General features: G+C 54.9%; 1 protein-coding gene across 4 annotated transcripts in view; it reads right to left on the bottom strand.

The window, feature by feature from the left end:
* Positions 1-896: 896 nt before the first annotated feature.
* FNBP1 (formin binding protein 1) overlaps positions 897-27,468 on the bottom strand; it is a 70,281-nt gene continuing 43,709 nt past the window's right edge. The window contains exons 10-19 of one of the 4 annotated variants that reach the window (XM_078603233.1): positions 25,378-25,566; positions 24,174-24,299; positions 20,948-20,962; positions 19,716-19,739; positions 19,177-19,286; positions 18,782-18,914; positions 17,307-17,437; positions 10,724-10,953; positions 9,430-9,612; positions 897-7,517 (exon numbers count right to left, since the gene is read on the bottom strand). In XM_078603233.1, the coding sequence (XP_078459359.1) occupies positions 7,510-7,517; positions 9,430-9,612; positions 10,724-10,953; positions 17,307-17,437; positions 18,782-18,914; positions 19,177-19,286; positions 19,716-19,739; positions 20,948-20,962; positions 24,174-24,299; positions 25,378-25,566 (1,149 nt within the window). In that variant the 3' untranslated portion in view covers positions 897-7,509. The remainder of the gene's footprint in view (positions 7,518-9,429; positions 9,613-10,723; positions 10,954-17,306; positions 17,438-18,781; positions 18,915-19,176; positions 19,287-19,715; positions 19,740-20,947; positions 20,963-24,173; positions 24,300-25,377; positions 25,567-27,468) is intronic. The other 3 variants (XM_078603229.1, XM_078603230.1, XM_078603231.1) reach the window with 3 other exon arrangements.

The following is a 27,468-nucleotide window of genomic DNA, read 5'->3' as shown; positions in this document are numbered from 1 at the left end:
ATAAGTGCAATAAATATCTGGCGGGATCGTAGAAGTGTTGTACTGTACACCTCAACAGTGCATTTTTTCAGCACTGCCCTCTGCTGCCCATGACGCGTTTATTACACAAAAGCACGCGTGATAAGGTCACACCGCATTACGCACAAAGTGCTCGCCACAAATGAACCACAATACCTCGCTGATCTCGTCAAGGAGCGTAAACCATCATGGCGCGGACTCCGGTCATCCTCGCAGCAATTGCTTTTGGCCGCTAACCGTCGAACAAAGGCGGTGGTCGCCGCATCGCGCGGTGCTTTCAGACGCGATTCTTGCGGCCATCTGGAACGCTCTTCCTTCCGATATTAGAAAGCCACTGGGAGCTCCGCTGCACTTTTAATTAATCATCATCTAGATTGAAAACGCGCTTTTTTCGAACTGCTTTTTGTGTTTAGTTGTCATTCCCCCTCACTCCCCATTAGCACGTTTGGCTGCGTACGGTGTGAAAGAAGTTGAATAGACATCGCAACTTACAATTCCCACGTCCGGTACAGGCGCAGCTCTGCCACTGCTGACGGAAAACAAGGCCTCCACGAGAGGGAGCTCTCGACGGTGGTTTTGGCCTACTCTTCCACGCTGGCGAGACCTCCTGGAAGAGGCGAGGGTACCCACACTCAACCCCACCAAACGCGACATTCCAATTCGACTGACTTGGTGCTCCCCATGGATATACTGTGCTGCTGGGCAGATGGGGGCGGGGTGGAGGTGGTGGGATTCAGAAACCTGCACCCTTGTTTCAACTACCGCGCCAGGAAATTGAATCCAACCGGCGACATTCAGATTGCAAGTTAGGTGTGCTGCTAACCAACCAATCGCAAAGCACGGCAGCCCCAAACGTGCAAACAACAACAACGCGTGACTGTTTATGCAAAACGTGTTTATTTCATGTACAGCAGCGTTACAACAAAAACCATAACAAAACAAGCATTGTTATTATACGCGCCTGTTTGACACGCGAGCCACGTGCGGGACAGCCAGGCCGGGGATGGGGCGGGTGGGCCGCCGTGGGATCCACAGGTAACGCGCAGGGGGGTTACCTGGCGGTGGGTGGGTGGCAGCTGCGTCACAAACAGAACCCCCCACACCCACCACCCACCCACCATCAACCCCTCTCTGGCCATCCAGCCCCTCCCGTCCTGTCCACCCAGCCCCTCCCGTCCTGTCACTGTCGACCCAGCCCCTCCTATCACTGTTGACCCAGCCCCTCCTGTCCTGTCCACCCAACCCCTCCTGTCGACCCAGCCCCTCCCGTCCTGTCGACCCAGCCCCTCCTGTCGACCCAGCCCCTCCTATTACTGTCGACCCAGCCCCTCCTATCACTGTCAACCCAGCCCCTCCTATCACTGTCGACCCAGCCCCTCCTATCACTGTCCACCCAGCCCCTCCTATCACTGTCGACCCAGCCCCTCCTGTCACTGTCCACCCAGCCCCTCCTATCACTGTCGACCCAGCCCCTCCTGTCACTGTCCACCCAGCCCCTCCTGTCCTGTCGACCCAGCCCCTCCTGTCCAACCAGCCCCTCCCGTCCTGTCGTCTCTCGGCCCAATCGCCCCATCCACCCAAGGCAAACCGCTTGTGCCCCTGATGACGCCCCATCCGTGATGAACAGCAAAGCGGCGGGGTCGATCCTCCATCGTAAACGGGACTATCACAGTCAGGACTACCGCGTGCGTGCGAGCGCACACACACACAGGGACTGTGCAGTGTAAAAGTGTGTACTGTGTGTGTGCAAAGGTACTAAACACTACGGAGCAGAGTCGGGTGGGGGGGGGGGTCCTCTCTCCAAAACTGCAGTTGGGGGTCCAACGTCTCCAAATTACCCGCATGTTAATGAATGTCGCAATCAGAGCCCACCACGGCCAAATTTGCCAATGGCTTGTGACCGATATGACGCTGATTTTCATAAAACTTGTTCGGGGAGCGGTAGTGTAGCGGGTTGGCGCACTGCGCTGTGGACCCGGGTGAACCGAATTTGAACAGGTTCTGTCGACCCTCCGCTAGTTCGATTTGGCCTCAAATGCGCATCTGGTGCGTTGTGGGGGGGGGGCTGGACACACCCCCCCCCCCCCCGTGCCGTGCCGGCCTTCATAGGTGCTATTCGCCAAAAGCGCTTGGCCCAACAGCCTGTGAAGGCGACACGGGGGGATTCCACGTCTACGCACCACCTACAGAAAAGCCGCGCTTCAATTTGAATGGAGGCGCGTTTGGTAAACAGCGGAGAGTTTGTCCCCAGCAAACGTGGAACTGTTGGGCCAACATCCGTGCAATTGTTGCAGCCGCGTGCCAACAACGTTGGCCCCAACGTTGTCCCTTCGAAGGAGAGCAGGCGGGTGGGAGGCAGCGGGAGGACTGGAGTTTGGCGAAACTCCCCGCTCGCTCGAGGGAAAGTCGTCGCAACATACATCGTCGTCAGCAGGGCCTAACGTTACGCGCACGATAAGGCGACTTTGCAACAACAACAACAACAAAAACGCAGCTCCGCAAACGAGACCCCCCTCCCCCCTTCCTCCGCGAGGTGAAGCAAACGAGGTGCCTGCACTGACAAAGTGACAATAAGTTACCGCGCGTGCCGACGCGAGAGGGCCGCGTCGGTTGCGCGTCCGCGTGGCGATTGCGAGCGCTACGACAACAAAACTCCCGTTAACTGTGCAAGCCGTTAAGTTTAAAATATATACTTTAAACGAATAAAACCGACGAACGTAAAAATAAGAAAACCGCCGATAGCTTGTTTTTTTTGCGTGTTTGTTTGTTACGACTACATAGCGTCGGTGACGGTGAGCAAAGATGCTAAACCCACAGTCGGACACGACGCTGGATCGTAGCGCATTGTCGATGAATCTATTATTGATCGCGAACGCCTTCGAGATACCCGCCTGTCACACAAGTACGCGTGTCCCGCCCGCGTCCTGGTTGCAAGTTTTCCTCTAAAACGTTACCTGGCGCCTACGACATCCTAGCCTCTGATCGTGACGACGTCCCAACATGCCCCGTGGGAGCTGTGATTCTCAATGGGTTCCATCCATCCAAGTGGCGGTAACTGTGGCTGACGTTCCCCGCTTCAAAAAAAAAAAACGAACACGATTCTCCGATCCAGAAACAAATAATAATATATATTTTAAAAGAAAGTTAAACGGAAAATAAATTGTGCATTAAAAAAACAACTACCGGCAAAGTTTTTTGTGTGTGTTTTTTTACATGTACACATTAAAAAGAAAACACGCGTGGCAACTAATGTGCAGCGGGAGAATTGCACGCAGGGATGGAGCGGACATTCAGACGAGCGAGTGGGATCGGGGGTGGCGAGGGGGCACAACCTTTTATTCTTACCGGGGGCCACATCGGATCGCACTCTCAGATCCAAATGGCCGCGGGCAACCACACGTCAACAGACATACTAACACTCACATCAACACACAGACATACAAACGCACACACACACAGACATACTAACGCACACATCAACACACAGACATACAAACGCACACGTGAACACACAGACTTACTAATGCACACACGTACACAGACATACGAAACTCACAACACACAGACATACGAACGCACACACACAGACATACTAACGCACACACATGCAGCTCGACCACTTCTGTCACTGCGAGAGGCACTTGCAGTGAGTGAAGTGATTGAGCATGGCACCGACACTAGGAACGATGTTGTTGGTTGCCAGGTCAAAACGTTCCCCTCTAGTACCCGACCGGTGAGACTAATATGCTTGCACTTGCAGTGATGGATAGATATTGTTCGTGGGCCCGTGCCAAAAGTAGTAGGCCTCATGTCGTCACGGGCAGAGATGGGTTAAACACATTCAAACCACCGTACTGCGATATTGCAACATGGGTACTCATGACCAATATATAGATACAAACCGCCAATTTCTCTGATAGCAATTACAAATTGTAATTAAATTCCATGCAATTAAGAGACTTTCCATCTTTGTGGGGAGGTTTCCCCACTGCCCGCACGGACCGGCACAACGCTTGCGGCGATTTGTCACGGTGCGGTCACTCCGCATCCACGCTCTGCGCGGACCCCAACGGGAGGAACGAGCTGCAAACGGTGACGCAGTGTCAGCACAGCGCTGCGGTGGCAACGTCGAAGTCTGCGGATTGGCGATCCGTCCTGCGTGCACGGGGCTCTCACCCCGCAGGGTCACGGGGCTCTCACCCCGCAGGGTCACGGGGCTCTCACCCCGCAGGGTCACAGGGCTCTCACCCCGCGTCCACCGACAGAAGGTGAACACCGGGGGCGGGTGGTCATACGCGATACGATGGAAAGACAAACGAACGTACGTATGTATGTTGAACTTCTTTCGATACCGTACGTAGCCAACCGTGCTTAATCGGAGATGCGGGAAAACAAAACGACGACGACGATCCCCGCTAATTCTAAGCAGTGCCACGACGACGGTGGGCGCTTCGAAAGGCAACGGCGAGGCAGACGGGAGCGTCGTACGTACGTATACGCTGAACTCCTTTCGCACCGTACGTAGCCAACCATTGCCAGACGAGCGACGTGTCCAGCATGCCCGCCCGAGCGCGACGCAAGTGCCGGGGGGGGTCGGTGGGATAACGGTCGCCGCCGCCCAGAAGGAAGTCGAGAGCTAGCGGCCCCGACCTGGGGTCAACAGCGGCACCGTCAGCCGCAATCGCGTGCCACCGAGGTCACCCGGAATGCGTCCCAAACCCCACGGCCCGGGGCCCGTCGGGCCAAAGAGCGATTCGTTTCCGCCGCCGCGAAATGTTCACGGGCGCCGTCCGGGGGGGGGGGGGGAGAGGCGTGTCGCCGCTGGCTGACGGCGCGACGAAAAGCGAAGTCAAAACACGCGCCAGGCGTTGCGTTTTTTTTTATTCTCGCGCGATTTCTTCAAGGAACGCGGAGCTGTTGCGCACGCTCGCCCATCCTCGTCGCCCCGGTCTATCCAATAGACGGTATTTACTATTTTGCCGCGTCAGCGTTTGACGGTCAAGTTGGCCGAGTAGTAGCAGTGGAGTTATTACAAAAGAGTAACGACGACATTAAATACGTTAACAGGAACGGCTTGGCCAGGCTGTGATGAATGTAGCGAGCCGGGCATTTTTTACGAAATGCTAAGACTCGCTCGCTCGCTCTCTCTGTCTTCTCTGCGCGAAGGAAGAGATTAAAAACACATTGTCCGAACGGGCACTCGTAACACACACGGTCCAAAAACCCCCCCAACAATTCGGCGTTTGTCTATGACTCGGTCTGACTCGCACCGACGACAACAGGTACAGCTCCGTGATGCCTTTTCCGGGTATTCCGCCGTGTGTTTGCGCTCCACGTCATGGGAGCTTTTCTGGAAACCGAAAAAATTCACAGCACGTGGAGCGAAACGTTGGGCCTCGTCCCGAAATCACGTCGCAGAGAGCCGTGACAACACAACCGCGAAAACCTACGCAGCTAACGATTGCCGATCATATCTAGTTTCACCGGTGGCTGTACAAGCTGAATGGGTAGTGGTCCGATCCTAACAAGATACAAATTTATCTTTTGGACCACGGCTGTCCTCACCGTGAGCCCGCACTCAAAGAGTGAAGTCATGGGGCACGTCGGACCACGCCACCGGGAATTTACCCACGACGACATAAATCCCTGGGACCTCAACGGGATTATTTTTACGACCGTCTGCAATGAACCAGGCAGCAGGAATATTTCTGGGAGCTTGTAACCGTCATCTTAATAGGCTGGGGGAGGGAGGGGTCAGAAGATTCCCGTGTTATCAGCCGTCCTGACGCAAACGGATAACGAGCAACTGCGATTGGCTGCCGCAGATGACGTCAAGACATTTTGGTGCCCAAAATATTTTGGAGCGCAACGAAAGAACCGAACAACTTTTATTCATTCATGCTGCTGTAATAAAAAAATGTTGGATGCATGAGCCAACTCAATTTTTTTTTCCAAGTGATTTGCTCACCTTTCCTATACTTTGCACTCCCATGGTGTTCTTGAATTATGTTGCTGTCGCAACGTTCCGACCCACCCCTACTGGACATGTAAAAAGAAAAAGAGCTTCACGGCTCATCGGATTTCTCCAGTCTAAATAAATATTCTGATTCTGGTCGGGTTTTAGCTTCACAGTTTGCTTCCGTGGCAAAGTAGCGAGGGGGGGGGGGGGAGCACAGCATGCGAGCGCCGCGCTACTCTCAAAAAACGTCAACGCAACGTAGCGCCGAGCACGGTTCAGTCTCCGGACAAAAGGGTAAACGTACGCACAACGGAGGTTAATATGACGTTACTAAGGGCAGTCTCAAGTCGAGAGTTCATATTCACAGAATGCAGAACTTCAGCGACGACAACGGAGAATGTTTCACGATATATATATAAAAACAAGAATTAACTTTGGGTGAAGAGAGGCTTGACGAACTACTTGAAGGGCAAGAGTGTGGAGGAGAGAAATGCACTCGCGGCAAAACAAAGACCCCCCCCCCACCCATGAAAAATCAAGGAACTAAAAAAGAGAGGTTGGTCGATCAGATTCGCAAGTCACGGATGCTAACGCAGAGAACAACTCCAAATGGACAATATGGCAACGTATTAGTTTCAAACCGAAGTACATTTTTGACCGGGTGGGTTGTAAGCCCTGGCAAAATCAATCGTTTGTTTCTGACCTTTTAGGTGCTTGCGATTTTTTTTTAAACCAAGTCACCATCCCAGGTTATTGCTGGAAAACCGCAAGAGACCTGAACATCTCTCTCCCCCCCCCCGCCACCATCGTCTCCGCCAGAGTGCAGAACGGTACTTGCTTGCAAACGAATTGAAACGTTCAAAACATTTAAACGCAAAAAATCCGGCCGCATAATAAAAACTTTCTGAACTGTTCGCAAACGGTTTCCAAAGAGAACGCCGCCAGATTGTGGTGGTGGGGCAAGGAGGTTTGTGGGGTGGAGGGGGAGGCGCGGCGGATCTTGCACAGTGCACACACGATTCCGTTTCTATTTCTGAAAAGGTCAGCTGGACCACAACAGCAGCCACTGGCAGTGCCGTTCATAGGGGGGGAAGTGGGGGGGGGGGTGGATGTGCCCCCACCCTCTCCACCTTCAAACTTGACCGGAAGTATTACGTCTGACACCGCGATATCGAAGTGCGGAAGGTAGGGGGGGGACGAAGACCCCCAAAGCACGGGGCCCGGGGCAGTCGCCGCGATTCGCCGTGTACCCTAGGGACGGCTCTGGGCGCAGCCCTGTCACTCCTCGTCCCACATTGTCGGTAGCAAACAGGAGATGGCCGTTACGGGGAGCGGGCGGGCGGGCAGGTGGGCCAGAATTGCGACCTTTTTCCGAATTTGGCAACAACAACAACAAAACTCGGAGCCTCGACGAAGGGCCCCACCGAGAGCCGGACATATTGTCCCCCCGCGGCCGCCTGCTCGTCCCCGCTCGGGAGCTCCTCTCCCCGAGACGGAAGTGGTGGGGGAGGGGGGGGCGGGGAGACCCCCTCTTATGAACCTGGATGCGGGGCAACACAAGAGGGAGAGGAGGAGGGGGGAGGGAGGAGGCTTTAGTGGAGAGGCGCGGCTGCTCGGAGCACGTCACGGCCACCGCACGCCGACGTACCGGGGGGGGGTGTGGGGGTGAAGGGGAAACAACAGGAACAGCGGTGTGCACGTGGAGAGAGGACGACGGTGATGACGATCCTGCTCGCTTCGTCAGCGGTTAAATCGGCAACATGGGTTTTCCGCCCAAACCCCGTGTGGGGGAGATGCACATTCTCCTGATTGCAGCTCACGAGTGCCAGCGGTGGCGGGACCGTGTGATTGCGAGTCGTGTGCTCAGACCAACTGTGCAACGATGTCCAATCAGTGACTTGGTATTCCCGTACCATACTAGCGGCAGGCACTTACTCGTATCGTTGGACTGCTTTCCACCGGCTTTAGTATCACACCCCATGGGTGGCGTATTACTTGGTTCACTGGCAATCAACCTCTAGGCCATCATTTTTTGTGGGGGAGGTTGGAAAAATTCAGGAGAATGTCGCTTTCATATTTCCACAACTACAATCGTCGACTCAAACGAGTCGGCTCTCTAAGCCCTTCTTGAACATGGTTTTGATTCGTGTTTGACGTGCTAGACAGGAGGATGGATAAGCTATCATAAGATGAATAAACTAGTCGCATAAAGAGGCTGTGTTCATAAGTAACATTCGCTTAAGACTGATTAAGGCAGAGCGGTAGACAGGATAGAAATTGGCGGGGACAGGCTGCTTGGGCTGCAATGCCAGACGTAGAGGGGACGAGGGTGAAACGACGAAGCCAGATGGAACACACCGGGAGGCCACACAGGAAGGGAGGTAGGGGGCAAAACAGAGACAAAGATCGCCCGTGTAGCCTGCACAGACTGTTGGGGCAAGTGCTGTTGGCGAGCACCTATGAAGGGCGGCACGGCACACGAGGAGGTGGGTGGGTGGCCAGCACCACGGCCTTCCCGTTTAACCCTGAAACCACTGGAGGCTAAAATGTAATAATCGACTACAATGCCAAAAGGATTAGTTCAGAAAAGTTATGCCAAAACGTGGATTATTAATTTATCTTCGGTATTTAATGAGCAGTACAAAGCCAGCGAGCGGGTACCTACCAAGGCAATACCGTACACGATCACCTATTTACATAGAGGTCAATATCGCTTTGGCTTGTGTGTCCAAGATTTGAAAAAGGTCCTTTGATGAACGTGGCTCGTTTTCAATCGGCTGAATCCCTAACAGCAACATGGCTACACGTATGTTGAACTTCTCCGACAGTTTGGTTCACGTTAAATCACCTTCACGAGAGTAATCGTGTCGCCCCTACCCGCCCCCCCCCGCCCTTCCATAATGGATGGAATTTTCCTGAACTGAATCGCAACCCTGCCTCCGCCTTGCGATTAAACTATCGTGACAATAGCACCGCGAGGTTGGGGTGACAATCGAGCAGCGTGAACCAAGTCCAGAGATCGACGACCTCCGCCCCCGGAGCCGCATGCTGACGGCTCTTTAAAGACTGCTGCTCCGTGACGTCATTTATTAAGGACCACCTTCTCGTATTCACATGCATTGTGCGGCACAGGCGCGAGGCCTGTGGGGTGCCACGGTGGCGAGATGCTATCTGCCTCGCCTGGTATGCAGGAGATCGTGGGTTCCATTCCGACCGCGACGAATGTATATATTGAGTTTGCGTGTGTCTCTCCCTGTGGTCGCGTTTAGGGTATTTGGCTGCTATACATTTCCACATGATAAGCCACTTTGTTGAGCCATCATTTGTGGCCAGGTCACTTCTGAAAAAGAGCTTCATAGCTCAGTGGGCCTTACCTGGTAAAATAAAAATAAAAGTTTTTGTTTTGTTTTAGATGTAGGTGCAGGCACGCAGCTGCACCCCGCTCGCAGCACCTGTTTTGGCGGCGGCTGCTGCTGCTGCTGCGACGGGATCGAGCGTGACCTCCAGGTAGGACGTGGGCACGTAGCCCTCCTCTCCGTTGGCCCTCCGGACCCTCGTCCACCCGTCGCCCTTGTCCTCCTCCACCAGTTGGAAGAGCTCCTCCTCCGTGATGGCGATGGTGCCCTCGCTGTTGCCTGGCAGTCGCGAGCGGAATCAGAATATCTATTTACACTGCAGGAATCCGAAGCTCTCTTTCACAGATGTCCAGAAGGGGCGGGTCAGAAAGTTACACAGGAGGCACCGGGGACGAGAAGGAGGTGGCCAAGATTGACGATGGTGGCAGCGTCTCGTGGCTCTGTTTTCCGAATGGTGGGAAACAAAACATTGCAGTTAGAATTGCCGTGACAGACCAGGTACTGGTCCTACTGTGTCAGACCAAATCCTGGTCCTGCTATTAAAGACCAGATCCTGGTCCTGCCATTAAAGACCAGATCCTGGTCTGTCAGTACAAGTAACATGCACTGATTAAAACAGTTCATCTTCAGGTGCACTGCTATTTTCCTTTTCATGAGGGTGCATGCTTGTGATTATAATGAGACACAGAAAGGGAAACACGTGGATTGGAGAACACACACAGGTATTAGACATCAAATCGATTGTGGAGGACAGCAGAGGGGGCATGGGTAGGACATGTTGGGTTGGTGGATCACACACAGATGCGGTGTGAAACTCCCTTCCCGTGGGCGTCAAGGAGGTGCCCGTACTCTGGCTCTGCCCCCTTGCTCTGTTTTCCACCCACGTGTAATTGGCCGATAACGCCTTCAACGTGGAGGACCGCAGAGCTTGGGAATTTGTTGGCGCTTGTTCATTGCGCGGATGCCTTCCCGCTTGTCTGTTGATTCCTCGCACCTCTAAATCATTCTCTCTCTGCACGAGCGAGTGGAACCTGCGCGGTTGGTGGCGGCGCGTAAAAAAAAAAATCGAAATCGTTGGAAGACGATGAGTCTACACGACGGATTGGTTACTAAAGGAGAGGCACACGCCGGAGAAGAGAACATGAAACAAGAGCCAGGAGGTAGCCCGTGAGCAGCCTCATCTCGCCAAGATGAGTGGCGGGCGGCTGCAAAGGAGGGAACACTGGAAAGTGTTCTGGGAATAGCAGGGCCACGGACCTGACTGGGACGTCCAACGCCAAGCAGCGCACCGGTGCGGAAACCATCTCGGTTGAGAGACTCAAGCGAAGGGCACGGACGCAGGGAAATGGAGCGACACCGCAAGGGGACTCGATGAAGGACCCATCCTCACCGTCGAAGGGGTACAGCGCCTTGCATCGTCCGAGCACGGGCAGCGGCTCCTCGTCCTCAAAGTCGTCGTCGTCAAAGTCCCCGCCGGAGTCCACCTGCGCCGCCGTCGTGGCGGTGGTGCCGCCGCCGCCGCCGTGGGCCACCGGCGCCGCCGGGTCGGGCTGGCGCGGCGCGGGGGGCGCCGGCGTGCCCTCCGGGGGGGCCTCCTCCGTGTAGCTGCCGTCCGGACTGCTCGTGTGGGGAGGGGGCCCAAGAGCGGACACTATAGCACAGCGGCGACGGCGGCGCAACCACAGCGCGGCACAACCAGAGCGCGGCGCTCGGTGAGAAAGATGGCGCTCGCTGCTGCGCCGCCTATGCTGCTGTGTGTGCTGCTGTGTGGGCTGTGTGTGCTGCTATCTGGTGAGAAGCGGTGGTTTGGCGGTTAGCGCAACGCTGCGCTAGGAACCCGGTGACCCGGGTTTGATTCCCGCTCACGACCAACACCGGTGACGATTATCTGAACCGGTCCTGGGCGTCCCTTAAGTCGACTCAGCCTAAAATTAGTACCCTGTACGATGTGTAAACATCGCTACTGGGGAGACAAAGGCGGCCAGGCGCGGTGCTGGCCACCCACCGCCACGTGTGCCACAGTGCTGGCCTTCATCGATGCTACTCGTTAACAGCACTTTGCCCAACACTCTGTGAAGGCTATACGGGAGATCTTTGTCTTTGCCGAGAAGAGGCTGTGAGTAGGGGGAGGGTGACACTGGGTCGTGGTGGCCAGCGGTCACAAATAGATTTACCCCCCGCCGCTCCCCTCCCTCCCATTGCGTGCGACTAGACGCATTATTGTTGCGACTACGTGATAATGTCACATTTAGGCAGAGAAGGCATTTTTATTTTTTTAAACACGACAAACGTGGAAACGTTGCGTGAAATCCCACGCGCTCACACGGGCGCGATGACACTCACCACTGCCGTCTCCTGGCCACACGCCGACACCAACACCTGGCGAGCCCTGGTGGCCACCCATCCTAGCACCATAACCAGGCCCAAACCCCTGCTGATCATCATCCGCGTTACGATGAGATCGGGCGCGTGCAGGGGAGGTTTACGTGTAGGCCCGTAGATGGCCACCAGAGGGCAGATGCAGACAAAGTGGACGAAAGCGCGAGACGTGCCAAATCGAGGCAACGAATAAAGAAGTGTGGCCTGAACCGCGCCACCAATCCCAGTCACGTATCTATCCATCTGTCCAGGAAAGCCACAACGAGTATCAGGAATGCTTTTTGAGGAGGGCCCTGAACTGGAATGTTTGGCCAATTCCATGTGAACGAGTGATCTGACTTCGTGTGGGGAGCGGTGGTGCAGCGGTTAGCGCTACGTTGCGCTACGAACCTGGCAACCCGCGTTCAATTCCCGCTCACGACCAACACCCAGTGACGATTATCTGAACTGGTCCTGGGCCTCCCCTAGGTCGACTCGGCTTCAAATGAGTACCTGGTGCGATGTGTAAACATCTCCACTAGGGAGACAAAGGCGGCCGGGCGTGGTGTTACCCACTCCCTCGTGTGCCGTGCCGGCCTTTATAGGTGCTCGCTAACAGCACTTGCCCCCTACAGTCCATTAAGGCTATACGGGGGATCTTTGGTTGTTTACTTCGTGTGGGAATTCGAGAGAAAAACGCCCCCTGGGGACGCACTTAAAGGGCCCCACGTGGAGACTTCCCGCTTGCTGTGCCGCTGTCACCAGGGCCACCACCTCGCGCAGCCCCGTTTGGTTTGGACGTCGCCCGAATCTCTACGTGGCCCACGAAACGCCCCTGGGTCTCAGGCGTGCTGCTGCGCCATGCACGCCCACACGAAGGGCGTCAGCCTTTGTGTTATTTATTTTCATGAAAGCTGCCCACCCATATTCAACCAAGTGCGTACAACAACGACGGCATCCCCAGCAGCAGGAGGCACACGCATGCAAGTACTGTACAGAGGACAACGCAGACAAAGGTCCCCCGTATAGCCTGCACATACTGTTGGGGCAAGTGCTGTTAGGGGGCACACGCCACTACTGCCACCCACACTTTTCCCCGCCAGGATTCCACAGTAACAAAGCCTTTTGAACGCATATTGTAGGATAAGAGAGAGGGAGGCAATAAAACATGTAAAACAGCATTCCTCGACGTGATTCAGACCAATAAAACTCACGCTTCGTCTACACCTACACGTAGGATGGCTTGTGTACACATTGCAACAGCCCCAATGTCAATCCACTGCTGGACAAGAGCCTTCGCAGGCGTGTCGCTGACCATACTTCACCGCGCTCGTCAGCGCGGTTTGGCAGAAGTTAGCGGAGGGCAGCACCGACTTAAGGCGTCACTTGGCACCGATGTGATTATCGGTGAGCGTGAATCGAACATCAAGGTGGCCACGTTCATAGTGCAGTGCGTGCGTCGCTGCACCACCGCTCCACCGTGGACAATTCAACAGCAGCGGAAAAATGTTGAGATTAACATCCGAGTCCACGTGGGACACAGCAGCATCTGAAGATGGCGTACGGCAACGGTGGGCATGCGATTACTTTAGACGGAGATGCAGTCAGTCACAGACAGAGGAGTTAAGCCTTAAACCTTACACAGAGACAAAGGTTCCCCTTCAAAAACTGGTGGGAGCAAGTTCTGTTAACCCGATCACCGATGACGGCTGGAATGGCACACGAGGGGGTGATGTAGGCAATGCCACGCCCGGCTGCCTTCGTCTCCCCAGTGGGGATGTTTACACACCGCACCAGGTACTCATTTAAGGCTGAGTCGACCTAGGGGAGCTCCCGTCATCGACGTTAGCCGCAGCCGGGAGTGGGACTCGGGTCGCCGGGTTCGTCGTGCGGAGCGGTTCTCTTCCCTCTCACTAAGCCTCACACACGTGCACAGTACACAGACAAAGAATCCCCTTACAGCCTTAACAGACTGTTGGGGCAAGTGCTGTGAGCGAGTAGCACCTATGAAGGCCGGCACGGCACACGAGGCAATGGGTGGCCAGCACCATGCTCGGCCACAGTCATCTCCCCCAGTGGCGATGACCACACACCGCACCAGCTACTTATCTAAGGCTGAGTCGATCTAGGGGAGGCCCAGGACCGGTTCAGATAATCCTCACTGGTGTTGGCCGTGAGCGGGAATCGCTGTGTTCTTAGCACTACACTACCGCTCTACACACGCACCGCAGGCACACAAGCCAAAGATGCCCCGTATAGCCTGTAACACTGTTGGGACAAGTGCCGTTAGCGAGTAGCAGCTATGAAGGCCGGCACCGCACACGAGGCGGTGGGTGGCCAGCACTACGCTTGGACGCCTTCGTCTCCCTTAGAGGCGATGTTTACACTCCACACCAGCTACTCATTAAAGGCTGAGACGACCTAGGGGATACCCAGGACCGGTTCCGATAAGAATCATTGCTGGTGTTGGCCGTGAGCAGGAATCGCCGGGTTCTCAGCGCTGCACTACCGCACGACAAACACGCACACACACAGGCACACGGTAACTTACACACACACACCCTGTGATGAAACCACAGCATTGCTGACTCCATGAGTCAATGGCACAAACACATCCTGTCCCACCTGCCTACAAACACATCGGCATTCGCCGCATGAGGCTGGGCAACTGTGGGTATCCAGGCCCCCCCCCCACCTGAGATAAATCCCGTGACTAAATCACCCGGAATCCACCCCATCGACTCAGATCTCAGAATACTAAGCAGGAGGTTGAGCCCGGGCAGAATCAGAGAATCAAAATGTTCATTTGTCCTGGAGAAATCCGATGACCCAGGAAGCTCTTTTTCACAGATGTCCAGCACAGGCGGTATAGTACTTGGTTGTTCAACTCTAGATGACCACATTTCCCCGAGTTATATAGCGAGATGCGGTCACATTCATACGATTTATAACTCCCAATTGCATTGCACTGCACTCGTGCAGACCCTGCAATATTGAGATCGGACGGTCAGCATTTACCGACACAGCCGCTGACCTCGTCCACACCACTCACGCTGAGCAAGCACAGCCGCTGCTGCTGTCGCTGCTGCTGCTGCTGCGATTAACAATCATCGAGCAAGCCCCGGGAAACACTTAGGGGCCGGTGATTGCCGGGCACGGTGCAGAGGGGAGTGTAACCAGCGCGGTGAATTTGCCGTCGTAAGACAACGCCGTCTCTGTTCGCCGCCTCGCGCCTCTCTCCCTGTCGCTCTCGAGCAGCGGGGCGGGGGCAGCCCCCCCCCCCACCGCCCCCCCGGGGGCAATGGGCAGAATATGAGAGGCACGCGGAGCTGAAGGCCGGATCGCTTTCCCGCTTTCTCTTTCAACAACGGCACCATCGCGAGACCTCGGGTGAGCCACCGCTCGCGAGCCCGCCTCCTCCCTGCCAGTCCCACCATGCTCGGCGGACCATGCTCCACGGCTACGGTCAGGACTCGGCCGTTGATTAAAAAGCAAAGAAACAGGAAATGCCAAGGCACCGCATCGCAGTGACCTTTGACCCCCCCACCACTCTCCCCACACTCCGCCACCCTCCGAGCGACACACCCCCTGTTTATCAGGCTCTTTCTTTCCGGAACGGGCAACAGTTTAAAGTGAATCTCGTGTTCAAAATGTCACAACTACAGGGCCGGCAAGCTGCCTCTGGCAACAATTTAACGTGCCCCGGAGCAAACGACATACGGCCAACGGAAATAAATCGGTGTCAGGGTTCAGGAGGAGCGTTGCTTTGAGGCCTAGCAGGAGGAATCGGTCCGCCAACTCTCGGCTCAGCCACTTACATCTCTAATCCCATCTCCTCAAGAACCACACGGACGGACGGGAAGGTTGAGGTGGTGATGGTGATCCATGAGTTTTTTTTTGGGTTAGATCGTGTAAATATGTGTCGTTAAACCCGCCACCACCTGACGCAGCCAATTAGTAAGGTTTGTCGCGTCAAAAAAACCGTGCCAATTAGTTACTACTGCAGCACACCGCTCGCAAAAGCACACGCGCTCATCAACTGGTGATATTTGAAAGTGGGTGAGAGAAGGGACGTCGGGGCGATATTTTTTTAAACTGGTTTGGCCCGCGGACTAGCCAGCCTCACTGGGCTCCCGATAACCCTGCTTATGAAGTACATCTATTCGCACGAATAGAGAGCTTTTAGCTATTTATTTGATTGAGGGTTTTTCTTGTCGATGCAAAGATTTCTGCGGACCACCCAGCTCCCCACCCCCCCCACCGCTGGGTGACAAAAGACATTCACTTTGCTCTAAATACCACGAATACTAAATTATGAATATTACCGGAACATATATATATACACATTATTTAATACGGCTAGAAGTTTTATTTATTTTTTGTTAGCGGGGGCATTTAGATCTTAGGGGTTCGGGTAGTTTAATCACGGTAGTTTACCAAACTTAATTGTTTTAATTAAATATCACGAGTAAAATATTAATTTACGTCCGAAACAAAAGGTGTGACCTTTGTCATTTCTGTCCGGGTCAACCTGAGCTTGCACCACAGCCACCGCGGGCCACCTGGAGGAAAGTCGCAGACCACCTTCTGAGAACCACTGGCAGAGGTCGAAGGTGCGACTAGTAAATGTGATTGCAGTCAGGTTCCCCCCGGGGCATTGCCGGAACACTGAGATAAATCACCGATTGAAATGCTGACTATCAACGGGGAGGGGGGGCGAGGGTTTCACACACAGGCGGTGAGCCGTGTGTACGTTAGGTCGAGGTGGCTCAAAGCCACTTCCTATTTCCGTGGAAAATTAATCTACGTGAAGCAGAGCTGCCAGCTTCCACCCAGGCTGCAGAGCGAGTGCGATAACCTGCGTCAGCGCACATTTCACACGTGATAAAAAACATACTCTAGCAAACGCCTGCGTTTTAATGTGTTTGTATCATTGCTATGGACGCTCAGTGAGACGTAGCGCTTTAGCCAAGTCACGGGCGGAGGAAGAGGTAGATAGCATCTAGCCTGCCACTTACTCGCCACCACACCACCCCACCGACTCACCACACCATCTGCTCACCATGCCACCTACTCACCACTAAACTCAGTCACCCTGCAACCTACTCACCACTTCCACCTACTCACCGTCTATTGTGCCCATAATTCAACAAATGACAAACGAAGGATGGGATGGAGCGTTTTACCCAACTCAAGAGGTGAAGTGGTCTACCCGCTGAAACAAGTGCGGGCCACTGCTTACATCCTGTTTACAGTCCTCAACCAGTCGTGGAACTTCCTCATTCCTACGGTGGGAGCGAGAAATTCCAAAATAATAAAACCTGACTTTGCACAGAGGGGTACTTGCTGTATAGACACCAAGGGATGAAGTCACGCGATTGTGGTGGCCGGGTGAGTAGGTGGCCGGATGGCTGGGTGAGTAGGTGGCTGGGTGAGTAGGTGGCACAGTGAGTAGGTGGCTGAGTGAGTAGGTAGCTGGGTGAGTACTTGGCCGGGTGGTTGGATGATGAAGTGGCTGGGTAAGCAGGTGGGCGGGTGAGTACGTGGCTGGTTGAGTAGGTGGCTGGGTGAGTAGGTGGCCGGGTGAGTAGGTGGCCGGGCTAGATGCTATCTACCTCTCTCTGTCCTGCGAGCCGTTGTTGACGACGTTGTTCACCACGATGCTGCTGCGATCGTACGCCGCGCTGTTCCGCTTGGGACCGTCGACGCGCGCAGGCATGCGTCCCTCGGCATCCGCCAGCCAGTTCTGATGGACGGAACGGAACGGAACAAGCGGACAAAGCGGTCAGGCCGTACGCCACGCAAGGCTGCGCACGCAGCTGCTGCTAGAGCGCGACCCGCAATTTCAATCACCGGGGCACGCGCCGTGCCCAACTCGCGTGGCATCTGCGATCGGAATTTAAGACCTCAGAGTGAATGTTAGAGGTGTCCGGGTGTTACTGGGGGTCTCGGCGCCGAGGTTCACGGGTTTGAATAGGGGGTTTTGTTGGCCCGTGATTAAAATGGCTGTGAGTTGATGGTCGTAGACTCCAGCAACGGCGACAAAAAAACGGCCGAGGCTCGCAAAAAGCCTAGCGAATAACCAGAATCTTGTGCGCGAAATACGAGTCGATGATGTTTTTTACTGTCAAATGATAAAACAAGTGCACAATTAGTGCCGTTCTGAGCTTTAAACATAGCCGTGATTTTGGCGGTTTGCAAGCGTGCATGCGAAGGTGGTTTGTAATTCTATGGGGGGATAAAAACTCAATTAACTATGTTGGTAAAACTTTCTATTCGTGTGAATGGATGTACTGTCTTTATAACCAGAGTTATAGGGAGCCCAATGAGTGTGACCTATATCGTCACACCTCGGAGGCTAAGCAGGCGTTGAGCCTGGTTAGTACTTAGATGTGAGGCTGCCTGGGTGAGCCAGGTATTGTAGGTTGAGAGTGGTCATCTTCACTCTACCAAACACTCATCAAGGGAATTGCTCAAAATGTCCCAATGTCGTAGGAACCTCCTGAAGAGCAGCCTTGATCCTCGGCGTGGATTTCCTGGCTAAATAAAAAGGCCTTATCGCGTGAAGGGAGGACCAGGGGAACGTTTACATATAATTCTTACCAAAAAGACAGCTTGCTAAAATAAATAACAAAAACCCTTGGCATGTTTGAAGAATTTTCCCTTTCAAATGTTTGTACACAACTGCCCGCACGCATGTCAGCACGAGCGCCTATGGTTTGCGCTAAAAACGGACTGCGAGCAAATCACCGATCGTGCAGATATTAGCCAATCAAAAAAAGGGGGCGTTTCACACGGCCCTGTACTTGCCAATGGGATTACTCGATCCATGGATCGCTCGCCGACGTATCGACGCAATGATTAACCCTCGTTGAATCGATCCTCTAATGAGCCTGTCGGATCGACTGCGAGCTGAATTGATACAATCGACAAGCCCCATCCAGGTTTCACAAGACGATATATGGGCAGGGACATGCCCCTAAGGACAACACCATGCCTACTTCCTTCCATATATGGGCAGATCGCCGATCGGTGATTTTGTCGGATGAACCGATTTTATTGTCTTCACAGCGCCACAGCCGGTGCTGACCTCAAACTTCTGAGCTTCCTGCTGGAGCTTGTCGATCTTGTGCGCCGTCTCGGACAGCTTGGGCTCCAGGCTGGTGGAGTCTCCCATCTGCGGGTTCTTGAGGTAGACGTCCTTCATCTTGAGCAGCGCCTCTCTGCGAGACAGATCGGGGCACCGCGTCAACACAAGGGGGGCGGGGGGGGGGCACGCACACACGCACGACGGTCGCGCTACATCGATGTTGAGGCTGTTTAACCGGGCGAAAATGACTCGAGAGGCCAGGATGGAGTCTCGTTTGCGAGCGAGTGTGACCTGGCGGCACGAAGACTGCCAGTAGGGAGGGGGGCGATGATTGCGTTGTCACGGAAGACGACGGACGAGGCCGTCTGTCCCGAATCCTCTGGACGCGTCGTTACCTCTGGTCGACCTCCTTCTTGATTTCGCCGTTCAGGTCGTCGATCTTCTGCTGTAGCTTCTTCCTCCGCTGCTCGGGCGGCAAGTGACTCAAGTCCTCGGCTGGGACGCCCTGAGTTGGGACGTGGGAAACACGGACGGCGACAAGGTTAAACTGTAAATAAATGTATAATTACGTAACCCCGAGCGTGTGCGCAAGCGCGGCACTCGAAACTGTTAGAGCAATCAGATGTGTAAGTGACGACAGAAGCCCATCATAAGGGAATAATAATTAAAATAATATCACGCGACTCAAACTCCACGACTGCACGTTAACCAGGACTACGCGGCCATGAGAAGCCACTTTATTCTCGACTGGACGGCGTTCGGCAGAGGGGAGGGAAGACTTTGTGAGCTGTGCTCCTACCACGAGCAAACTACGTAACAATGATTTAAACGATATCATAATCCGAGAGCGCACTACACTCTCACCGCTGAACCGAATGAATGAATCGCGAGCATTACGGAGCCTGACGCCGCCGTCGCTTGTGAGCGTGCCTACCTTTGGGACACATCCTGGAGAAGACTTGTCGCCGGGAATAAGAGATATTATTTCGCTCTTTTTTTATGTACACATTTCAAGAAAACGAGTTTTCTCTGCATTCAAGCGTGTGATGACGTCACGTTTTTTTCTAGCACTACCGCCGTTACTCTGCGCATGGGGTGCCGTGCGTTGGAAGTACGCTGCCGATGGACTTAGGGGGCGGGCGGGGGTGAGGGGAGGCGGTCCGGTTAGTCGTTGGCACACGGGTGAAGAAGAAGCCTGGTTCGCGGATGAATGAGGAAGCGCACACACAGGCATCTCGCTATCGGCGTTAGCGAGGATGAGGGTGCGGAAAAACTCTACGTTACCCGAGGAACCCGGAGAGCCATGCAGTTTCATCTGAGCATGGGGTGGGGAGGGAAGAGGCTCAAACGGCCCGGATTCAAACTGCAACAGCCCCGACGCACTACGGGGGATGTCACAGCACTGAGCGTCTCAACGCGAACATTCCAATTCGACCGGCGCAGTGGCCAGCGCACCGCGTCGTGAACCCCGTGACCTCGGTTTGCCTCCGACCAAATCGGCCGGGATGCGCCCGAGCTCGTCCGACCTGGGCAAGGAGGGCTTGAGCCTGGAGATTAGGTGACCGTGCGCAACAGCCAAGTACGGTAGTCAGCGTTGTGGGCAGTAGAGGGCAATTCAGCAAAATCCACTGTTGTTCTGTACTCCCACAGCGTGGCGAAGTATGGTCAAATACAAATCCTTGCTGCCTGCACGGTGTGGGGAGGCCTTCATCCATCAGTGGACAGTCGAATGGGCTGCACGTGTTCGAGTTCAAATGACGGTCACCAGTAGCGAGCGGGATCCAAAACCGTCCTGAGAACATTGCTGACCACTGCGTCTGCACCAGCCGGCACTGACCGGCGCGGTGAAAAAGTACGGCAAAACAACTCCCGTGAGCGACACGGCATGGGGAGGGAGGCCTTCATCCGGGCAGCGGATCGTCAAAAGGGCTTCACCGAAACTACATTTCTGTCGTTACAACGTCCTTTAAATAAACGTAAAAAAAGGGGCATCGGGACTCCGCGACAGCACCCCAGGACCGCTGCACGATCCACGAGCGGACTGGGGGGGGGCGCCCGGTTTTTAAGACGGATCGTTGGGACTTCGCGCGGTGACATCCCCACGGACCACAGCAATGCAAGGGTTACACGCAGAGCGCGGAGCACACCACAAAGGGGCCTTCTTACCAGCTTCATTGAAAGCTTTGCGTTTCAAGGAACAAAAACAAAGACATGTAAAACAAAAATACAGAAGGGTTGGGGGCAGGGGGGGGGGTACAGGAGGCAAAATAAATTCGCTTTCATTTCTAAAACTAGCATCATCGTCGTTGTCGTCATCATCATCATCACCAAACAATCATCGCCCTCACTTGATACCACATGCAGTGCATTTCGAGGTGCCCTGCGGCAGTCGAGCGAAGGGGAACCCCCCCCCCGTGGGCAGCTGTCCCTGCGAGGCACAAGATGAACGTAGCCCCGGCCTGCAAGTGGACGCTCGGCTGCCAGTAGACGGGGGTGTTTGATGAATCGCTCGAACTGCGAACGATTCATCAAACCGTCGCGGGCTCTGCGCACAGCCGAGATGCAAAGAGGGCTGAGTTAAGGGGAAGTCCACGTTATGACAAATTGTGCCGTTGCTTCACACACACATGATGCTTGGCAATGTGACTCACCTGGGTTTCACCGCAGGATGTAAGCACAGATGTTTTTTTTTTTAATATATATGCGGCGCTGCATAAGGAAACATGCTGATGGCGTTTTTCCTCTCTCTCCATATATCATGAAGGCGCCTTTACACACCCTTGAGCCGCATGCAACCATCGCGCGCGCGCGCACACAACGGTTAAAATGAAATGGCCCCTTGTCCGTGCTGATGGGCACCATCGGCAGATCCTATTATCCGCATAAACTCCTCTGATATCGGCGCGACCGCCCGCCGGATAAACGCGGCTCGTGGAATTTAACAGCCGCAAGACTCGGTTAATCCGCTGAAAGAAATGTGGATACACGGCTTCCTACGTGACGATAAACGCGGACAATAGGATGGATTTGCCACGCGACTCCTCCTCTCATCCGCGGGGGAAAAAGCGCGGACGATTGGAATCGTAGCCGCCGACCGCCGGCGGTGCACGTTGATGAGAGCGATGTCCCCGCTGATCCCACAAGCAATGGGAGCCGTCCCATGGCAGCCATACACGGTTCACTCATCCGACCGTGCAGCCACAGCCTCGACCATCCCAATTCGACGTGTCTTTTGACGGGAACGCGACTTTCACCCGACGTTGAGTGAATCCGCGCCCCGCGTCTCCCGTCAACAACAACAACGACGACGACAGCGGCGGCGGCGGCGCAGCAAAGTGGCCAACGCGGCGTCGTCGTTGTGCTCCGACATTTTCGGCAAGACGCGAATCTGTGCCAAAGTTTCTGGCGCGGGAACAAGGAAATTGGTTCCTGCCCCTGAAACGAATACATACAACCACCAATTGCACCCCCCTCCCCGCCCCAAAAACATTTTACAATTACAGCTCTTATCTTGTAGATACTTTCCACCTGTGGTGCGTGCTTTCCGAGCTGCCCGACAAACGTTTGAAGGTTCGTCAAGGAAAAAAAAAAGACTTTTAAAGTGACTTTCAGAAGTCTGGTATAGCAGTGTGACGTCACTGCAGCGAAGCACGTAGTGGTGACGTCACAAACTTTAAAGTCTTCGATTGTCATTCACGAAGCGCCAAGCGTTTAACGGAGAGCTCGGTGGGAGGAGGGGACGCACGCAGCCCCGTGTATGGATAAAAGGTCAGAGAGGGACGGCTGTCGCCTTTGGGGTGCGTTCCACGACCGCTCACCGTGGCCACTGGCACCTCTAAGGGGTTTCCGTGCCACGGTTCCGTCCGGATGTGAAAACGCAACGAAAACTAGGTGAGCGGTCAGCGCCGGTAAAACCGAGCACACGTTTCTCCATAACGAATGCACACCGTTAATGATGGTGGTGAGGTCACTTTTGAAGTTGTACACGCTGGAGATTTTATTAAATAATCTGTTAACGTTCACACAACTGTTTCCTAATTGTGTGTTCGGTGTCGCGTCACGAGGAAAGGAATCCATTCCGAACGCTCGCTGGGCAGTGCAACCTCTTGGATCCCTTACAAGTGACCTGGGTCCACACGCAGCAGAGGGCAGCAATTTCCCACCAGCTCTACCATGGGAGCGGAGCGCGTTTGTCGCGTGACAGTCAAACCGTTGTTTGAAAAATCAGAGCAAGAATTTAGGCAAATTAAGATCAAAACCATATTTAAAAGTGATGGGGTTTTTGTTTTTTGTGTGTGACATCAGTGGTGACCGGGGGCTGGGACCATCGACTCGCTACACTGAGCGGCGGTGACATCGCACCGGTGGCAGCGAGTTCGCTGCTTGCTTACGGAGGTTCACGGTTTCAATCCAGCCGGCCACCCCGATTAATACTGCGGGTGTGTGTGTGCATGAAACTGTAAAAAAATGACGCGCCGTCTGTTTCACGGTGGACGTGAAGTCATTTGCACGAGGAGGTGGTCATTGCGTGTTGGCGTCGCGCTCCAAAATGTGTCAAGTTTGAAAAATTTAACCCTGCCAATTACTCAATTGGAATATAAACTGTAATCACCGCCCAGTACTCAGAAAACTTGGCAGGACCCTTTTTGAAAGAGAGTCATGTTGGATAGACAAGTGTAGTAATAATAATATGACTTGAAAACCCGCTTTAATCACAGGCCACGGCCTAGCCTTGAAGCCTGAAGCTCAGCGGTACCAGCTCAGCGCTCAGACCTCCCACCCAGCCAGTCACCTCCTTATGCTTACGATTATTTTATTTTTATTTTCCCATCGGTTTCCCCGGATGTTTGCCGGACACCGGCGAAGGCTGCAACTGTGGAAGGCGAGAGAGTGAGAGAGAGAGCCTCCGTCACGTCTGCCCGCGCCGACGACGCGTCACCAACCACGTTACCGACACGGCCGCCCAACCGCGTCAGTAACGGGCGGCATTTACGGACGCGGGGAGCCATGCCGCGAAACCGGCTGAGCGCGGCATCGCGCGCGGTGGACAAACGAGAACCCCCCGCGACTGTTCGCATCGTGGCGACGGCACGGCGGAGAGGGCCGGGCGGTGCGCGAGCGGTGACGCTCGCGGGACACTGGAGGGGAACGTCGTTAATTCGACCCATCAGATTCTCCTTTTAATCAAAGCGTGCACCACCGGGAGTGCGGCGATCGGACCAACTGCGGCGCCACCGCTCGCCACGTGCCCTCCCCCTCTCTAGTTCTCGTCCGTGGTGTCGCGACACGGATGCGTGCGTAAGCGGCCGAGAATGGGCGCGGGCGTCCAGATTGTCGGCGTGGGACGGTCACGGGAGGGTGCCGCCTGACCAACCGACCGCCCCTCACTTACGAGGTACCGGCGCGCTTCTCGTGCGTGCGTCGGCCTGCCTAGGGCGGCCACCAGCGCCTCTGGGTGGCGGCGCTTAGCGGGCGCCGCCGGCGCGCCCACGCCGTCGCTACGGGGCCGTCCGCCTGGCTGAGCCGCCCCCCGCCGGCCAGCCCCGTGTAGCCGACGTCATCGTCATCGTGGTGGTGTCCGGGGGGGTGACGGGCGCGGAGAGAGGTAGGACGGGCGGTGGGGGAAGGGGGCGGCACACAGAGAAGGGGGGGCACTGACTTCACTCGACGGGCGCGACCGATTGGGAGTACTCAGCGCCGGCAGGACGGAGAGCGGCGGACGAGAAACACGGCGAGTTTAAAGGAAGACTCGACTCGAGAGGCGTGCGGATTGTACTCTGTGGATAAGCGCCAAGGCTGGGCGCCACGGGCTGTTACGACAATAAAGTTCTTCGACGAGACTTTAACACGACGGCGAATTAAAAAAGGAACCTTCGCACCAAATCACCCGAGCTAGCCCTCTGAATCTAAGCAGCCTTAAGTCTCGATAGTGCTCGCGAGGGTGAGCGCCGCGCCATAACAGGTTTTCTAAGCCACTGGGCTACGCGTTGAGCGACACGGGCCAGTGCAGTAATGGCCGCCGTTGTGCTGGGCTTCCCCGTGCGCTCACGTCCGTGCTCCCCGCCTTCACCAACCCGCGCTGACCAGGGTGGTGAAGTACGGCTAAATATCCCCTCCGCGACCCGCAAAGGGCCGTGCGTGAACTTGGGACAGGAGGCCGCCAAGGGCAGGTCTTGGGCCAAGACTCTGAACGGTCACGTGGGGCGGAGCGTCGGGGCTCGCGCTTGATTGACAGCTCGGCCTCTGCGGGTACCTTCAAAACAAGTCCCCTCCCACCCCACCCCCCTGTTTGTGTGCAGTATTGAGGATCGCAATCTTCCTTTAAAAGTCTCGCATTCTACATAACAACAAGAACAACGAAAATCATCTCGCACTCCGAGGATCAAAGGCACGGCGCGCTCGCTCCTCCCGGGACGCCGCGGCACAATGCCGTGGCGACGACGGCCCTCGACCTTTGACCCCGAGCGCGATCGCTCGCCGGCCGCACACCGCTTCGCGCGTCCCACGTCGCCGGGGCTTCGCCCGGAGACGTTTCCGGCCCGCGACCCCCACCCCCCCTGCCCGGGTGTGCCGGCGCCGGATGAGTTTGTACTCACCCCACGTTTGAGGCTCTTGAAGGAGGGCATCATCCGGGACTTTGAGCCGCCCTGCTCGTGTGATCGATGATGGGAGGGGGATAGGGACGAGGGGGACTGGGGACCGGTTGCGTTGGGGCTGCCTGGGCCGGGGGTGCTGACCCCACCTTGGGCGCTGGCGACGTCCAGCGGGGAGAGGTGGGGGGGGGACTGGAGGGGGGATGGGGGGGGTGAGGAGTTAGGGAGAGGTGAGCGGGCGACGGGACGGGCGAAGGAAGTGAGGAAGGACTCGGACGTGGTGACGAAACAGGCAGGGGTGGGGTGGGGGGTGGACGGGGGTGGAAAGAAACACGGGGGAGGTGGAACGCACAGAAAAGTGGAAACAAAGAGAGAGAAAACACGCAGGTGAAAGGGAACGAAAGCACACAAAGCACCACAGAGAGTGCAGAGAAAGTTGTAACTTAAATATAAAATTATGGTAATAGCATGCTAACGGTCGCCGTTAAAAAAGTGAACAAAAAAGTACGTATATATATGAATGAACAATGGTAAAAGCTTGGACAGACGAAACACAAAGAACACAAGCAATAAATCGGAGGCATCGTGCAAGCTCTGGACGACACGCCGACGAGGGAGAGAGGATGAGACAGCGAGGTGGGGGGGGGGGTTGTGGGTAAACGATCGCGACGGGAGCCATGCGGGCGGTGCTCAATTCCTTGCTTACCAAGCCACGATCCAGAGGTAGAAATTCCACATTCCTATGGCTGGAGCATGTCCCAGCACAGGACTATCACTGCTTGGTCCTGAGATATACTCCCTCTCCCCCCCTCCCCCTAATCCCATCCTACCCTCATGTAGATGCTTTTCTTTGTTTGCGATTGCATACAGCCACGATATAAATTGGACACTTTTGCCATTGTTGTTGCGTGTAATCATTGGATAAATGGAAGCGTTGATGAGAAGGTGCAAAATAAGAAAAACTTTGTAAAGTAAAACAAAAGCAAATAGGTAACGAGAAACAAAGACTGTTGCGGAACGCGGTATTGGGTGGAAGGGCCTGGCCGGGGGTAACACAGTGTAACCATGCACAATAGCTGTGGCCATTCACCTGTAACCATAACTCTATAGCCCGCCCTGTCTGCATTTGGATTTTCAAATGTCCAGAGCAGCTGCCACAATTTCCATCGATCCCCTCTCAAGCTACCGCCCCGTCAGCGAGCTCTCGTGAGCTGTGCGTTACAGACCGCGGGGGCTTCTTCTGCATAGCAACCGCGGCAGGAAAAACAAATAAAATCGGCGCGGCTGAAGTCCCGTCCAAAATAGGCTGTTCCGCCCCCCCCCCCCCCTCTCAAAATAACAGTGAATTAATTAGCAAAAAAACAACCGCACAGCCTTGGAAACGGCCGAGTTTTATTCTTGGCCGAGTTTTTGGTCCCGGGAGGTCCCGTTCTGGGATTTCCTGCGACGTAAGTCTTGGCGAGAGGAGTAGGCGGCAGCGGCGGCAAAACTGACCCGCTCCACACCGCGCGCAGACGGAACCTGTCGCTACCCGCCGCGGGGGTACGGTGGCGTGCGGCGCGTTCACCGCGCAGGGGGGGAACGACAACACCGACAACGTGAATTATCGTGCTGCTCACAACCGGCCCAATAGGGCGCGACTCCCATCCCACCTACCCCCCCATATGACCACCAGATTGCAGGTACAATGCTCTCACAGCCTTGTCGAGGCGGCCAACTCAAGAGAGAGCTCAACGAAAGTGCGGCTGTAATTATTGTTTGCAGCACACCTCTGCGTGTCGTTAGTTACTTGTTTACTGCGTGTACACTTGGATGGGTTTTAGTCATCGCTCACAGCAAGTGCTGGATTTTGAATTGTATGATTGGATACCATGCGTGGGAAATCTTTTCCTTACTAAGGGCCGATGAAGACATTCAAATGCCTTAGGCGGGCAAGCACACATCAACACACCTGACCGTGATCCAAAACTAACGCATATCAGCCAAATCAATAAATGTAAATGTTGTAACCATGGCTCAAGCTTCACCGCATTCAAGCAATGCCTGCACCTGCTTCCTGCTCATTGAATTCCGCTCACTAAAACAGTCTCGCGT

Source organism: Lampetra planeri, chromosome 20, assembly GCF_965212315.1.
Source record: "Lampetra planeri chromosome 20, kcLamPlan1.2.h2, whole genome shotgun sequence".
NCBI lineage: Eukaryota > Metazoa > Chordata > Hyperoartia > Petromyzontiformes > Petromyzontidae > Lampetra > Lampetra planeri.
The sequence above is the reverse complement of the archived record's forward strand: the minus strand, read 5'-3'. Positions and strand labels throughout refer to the sequence as shown.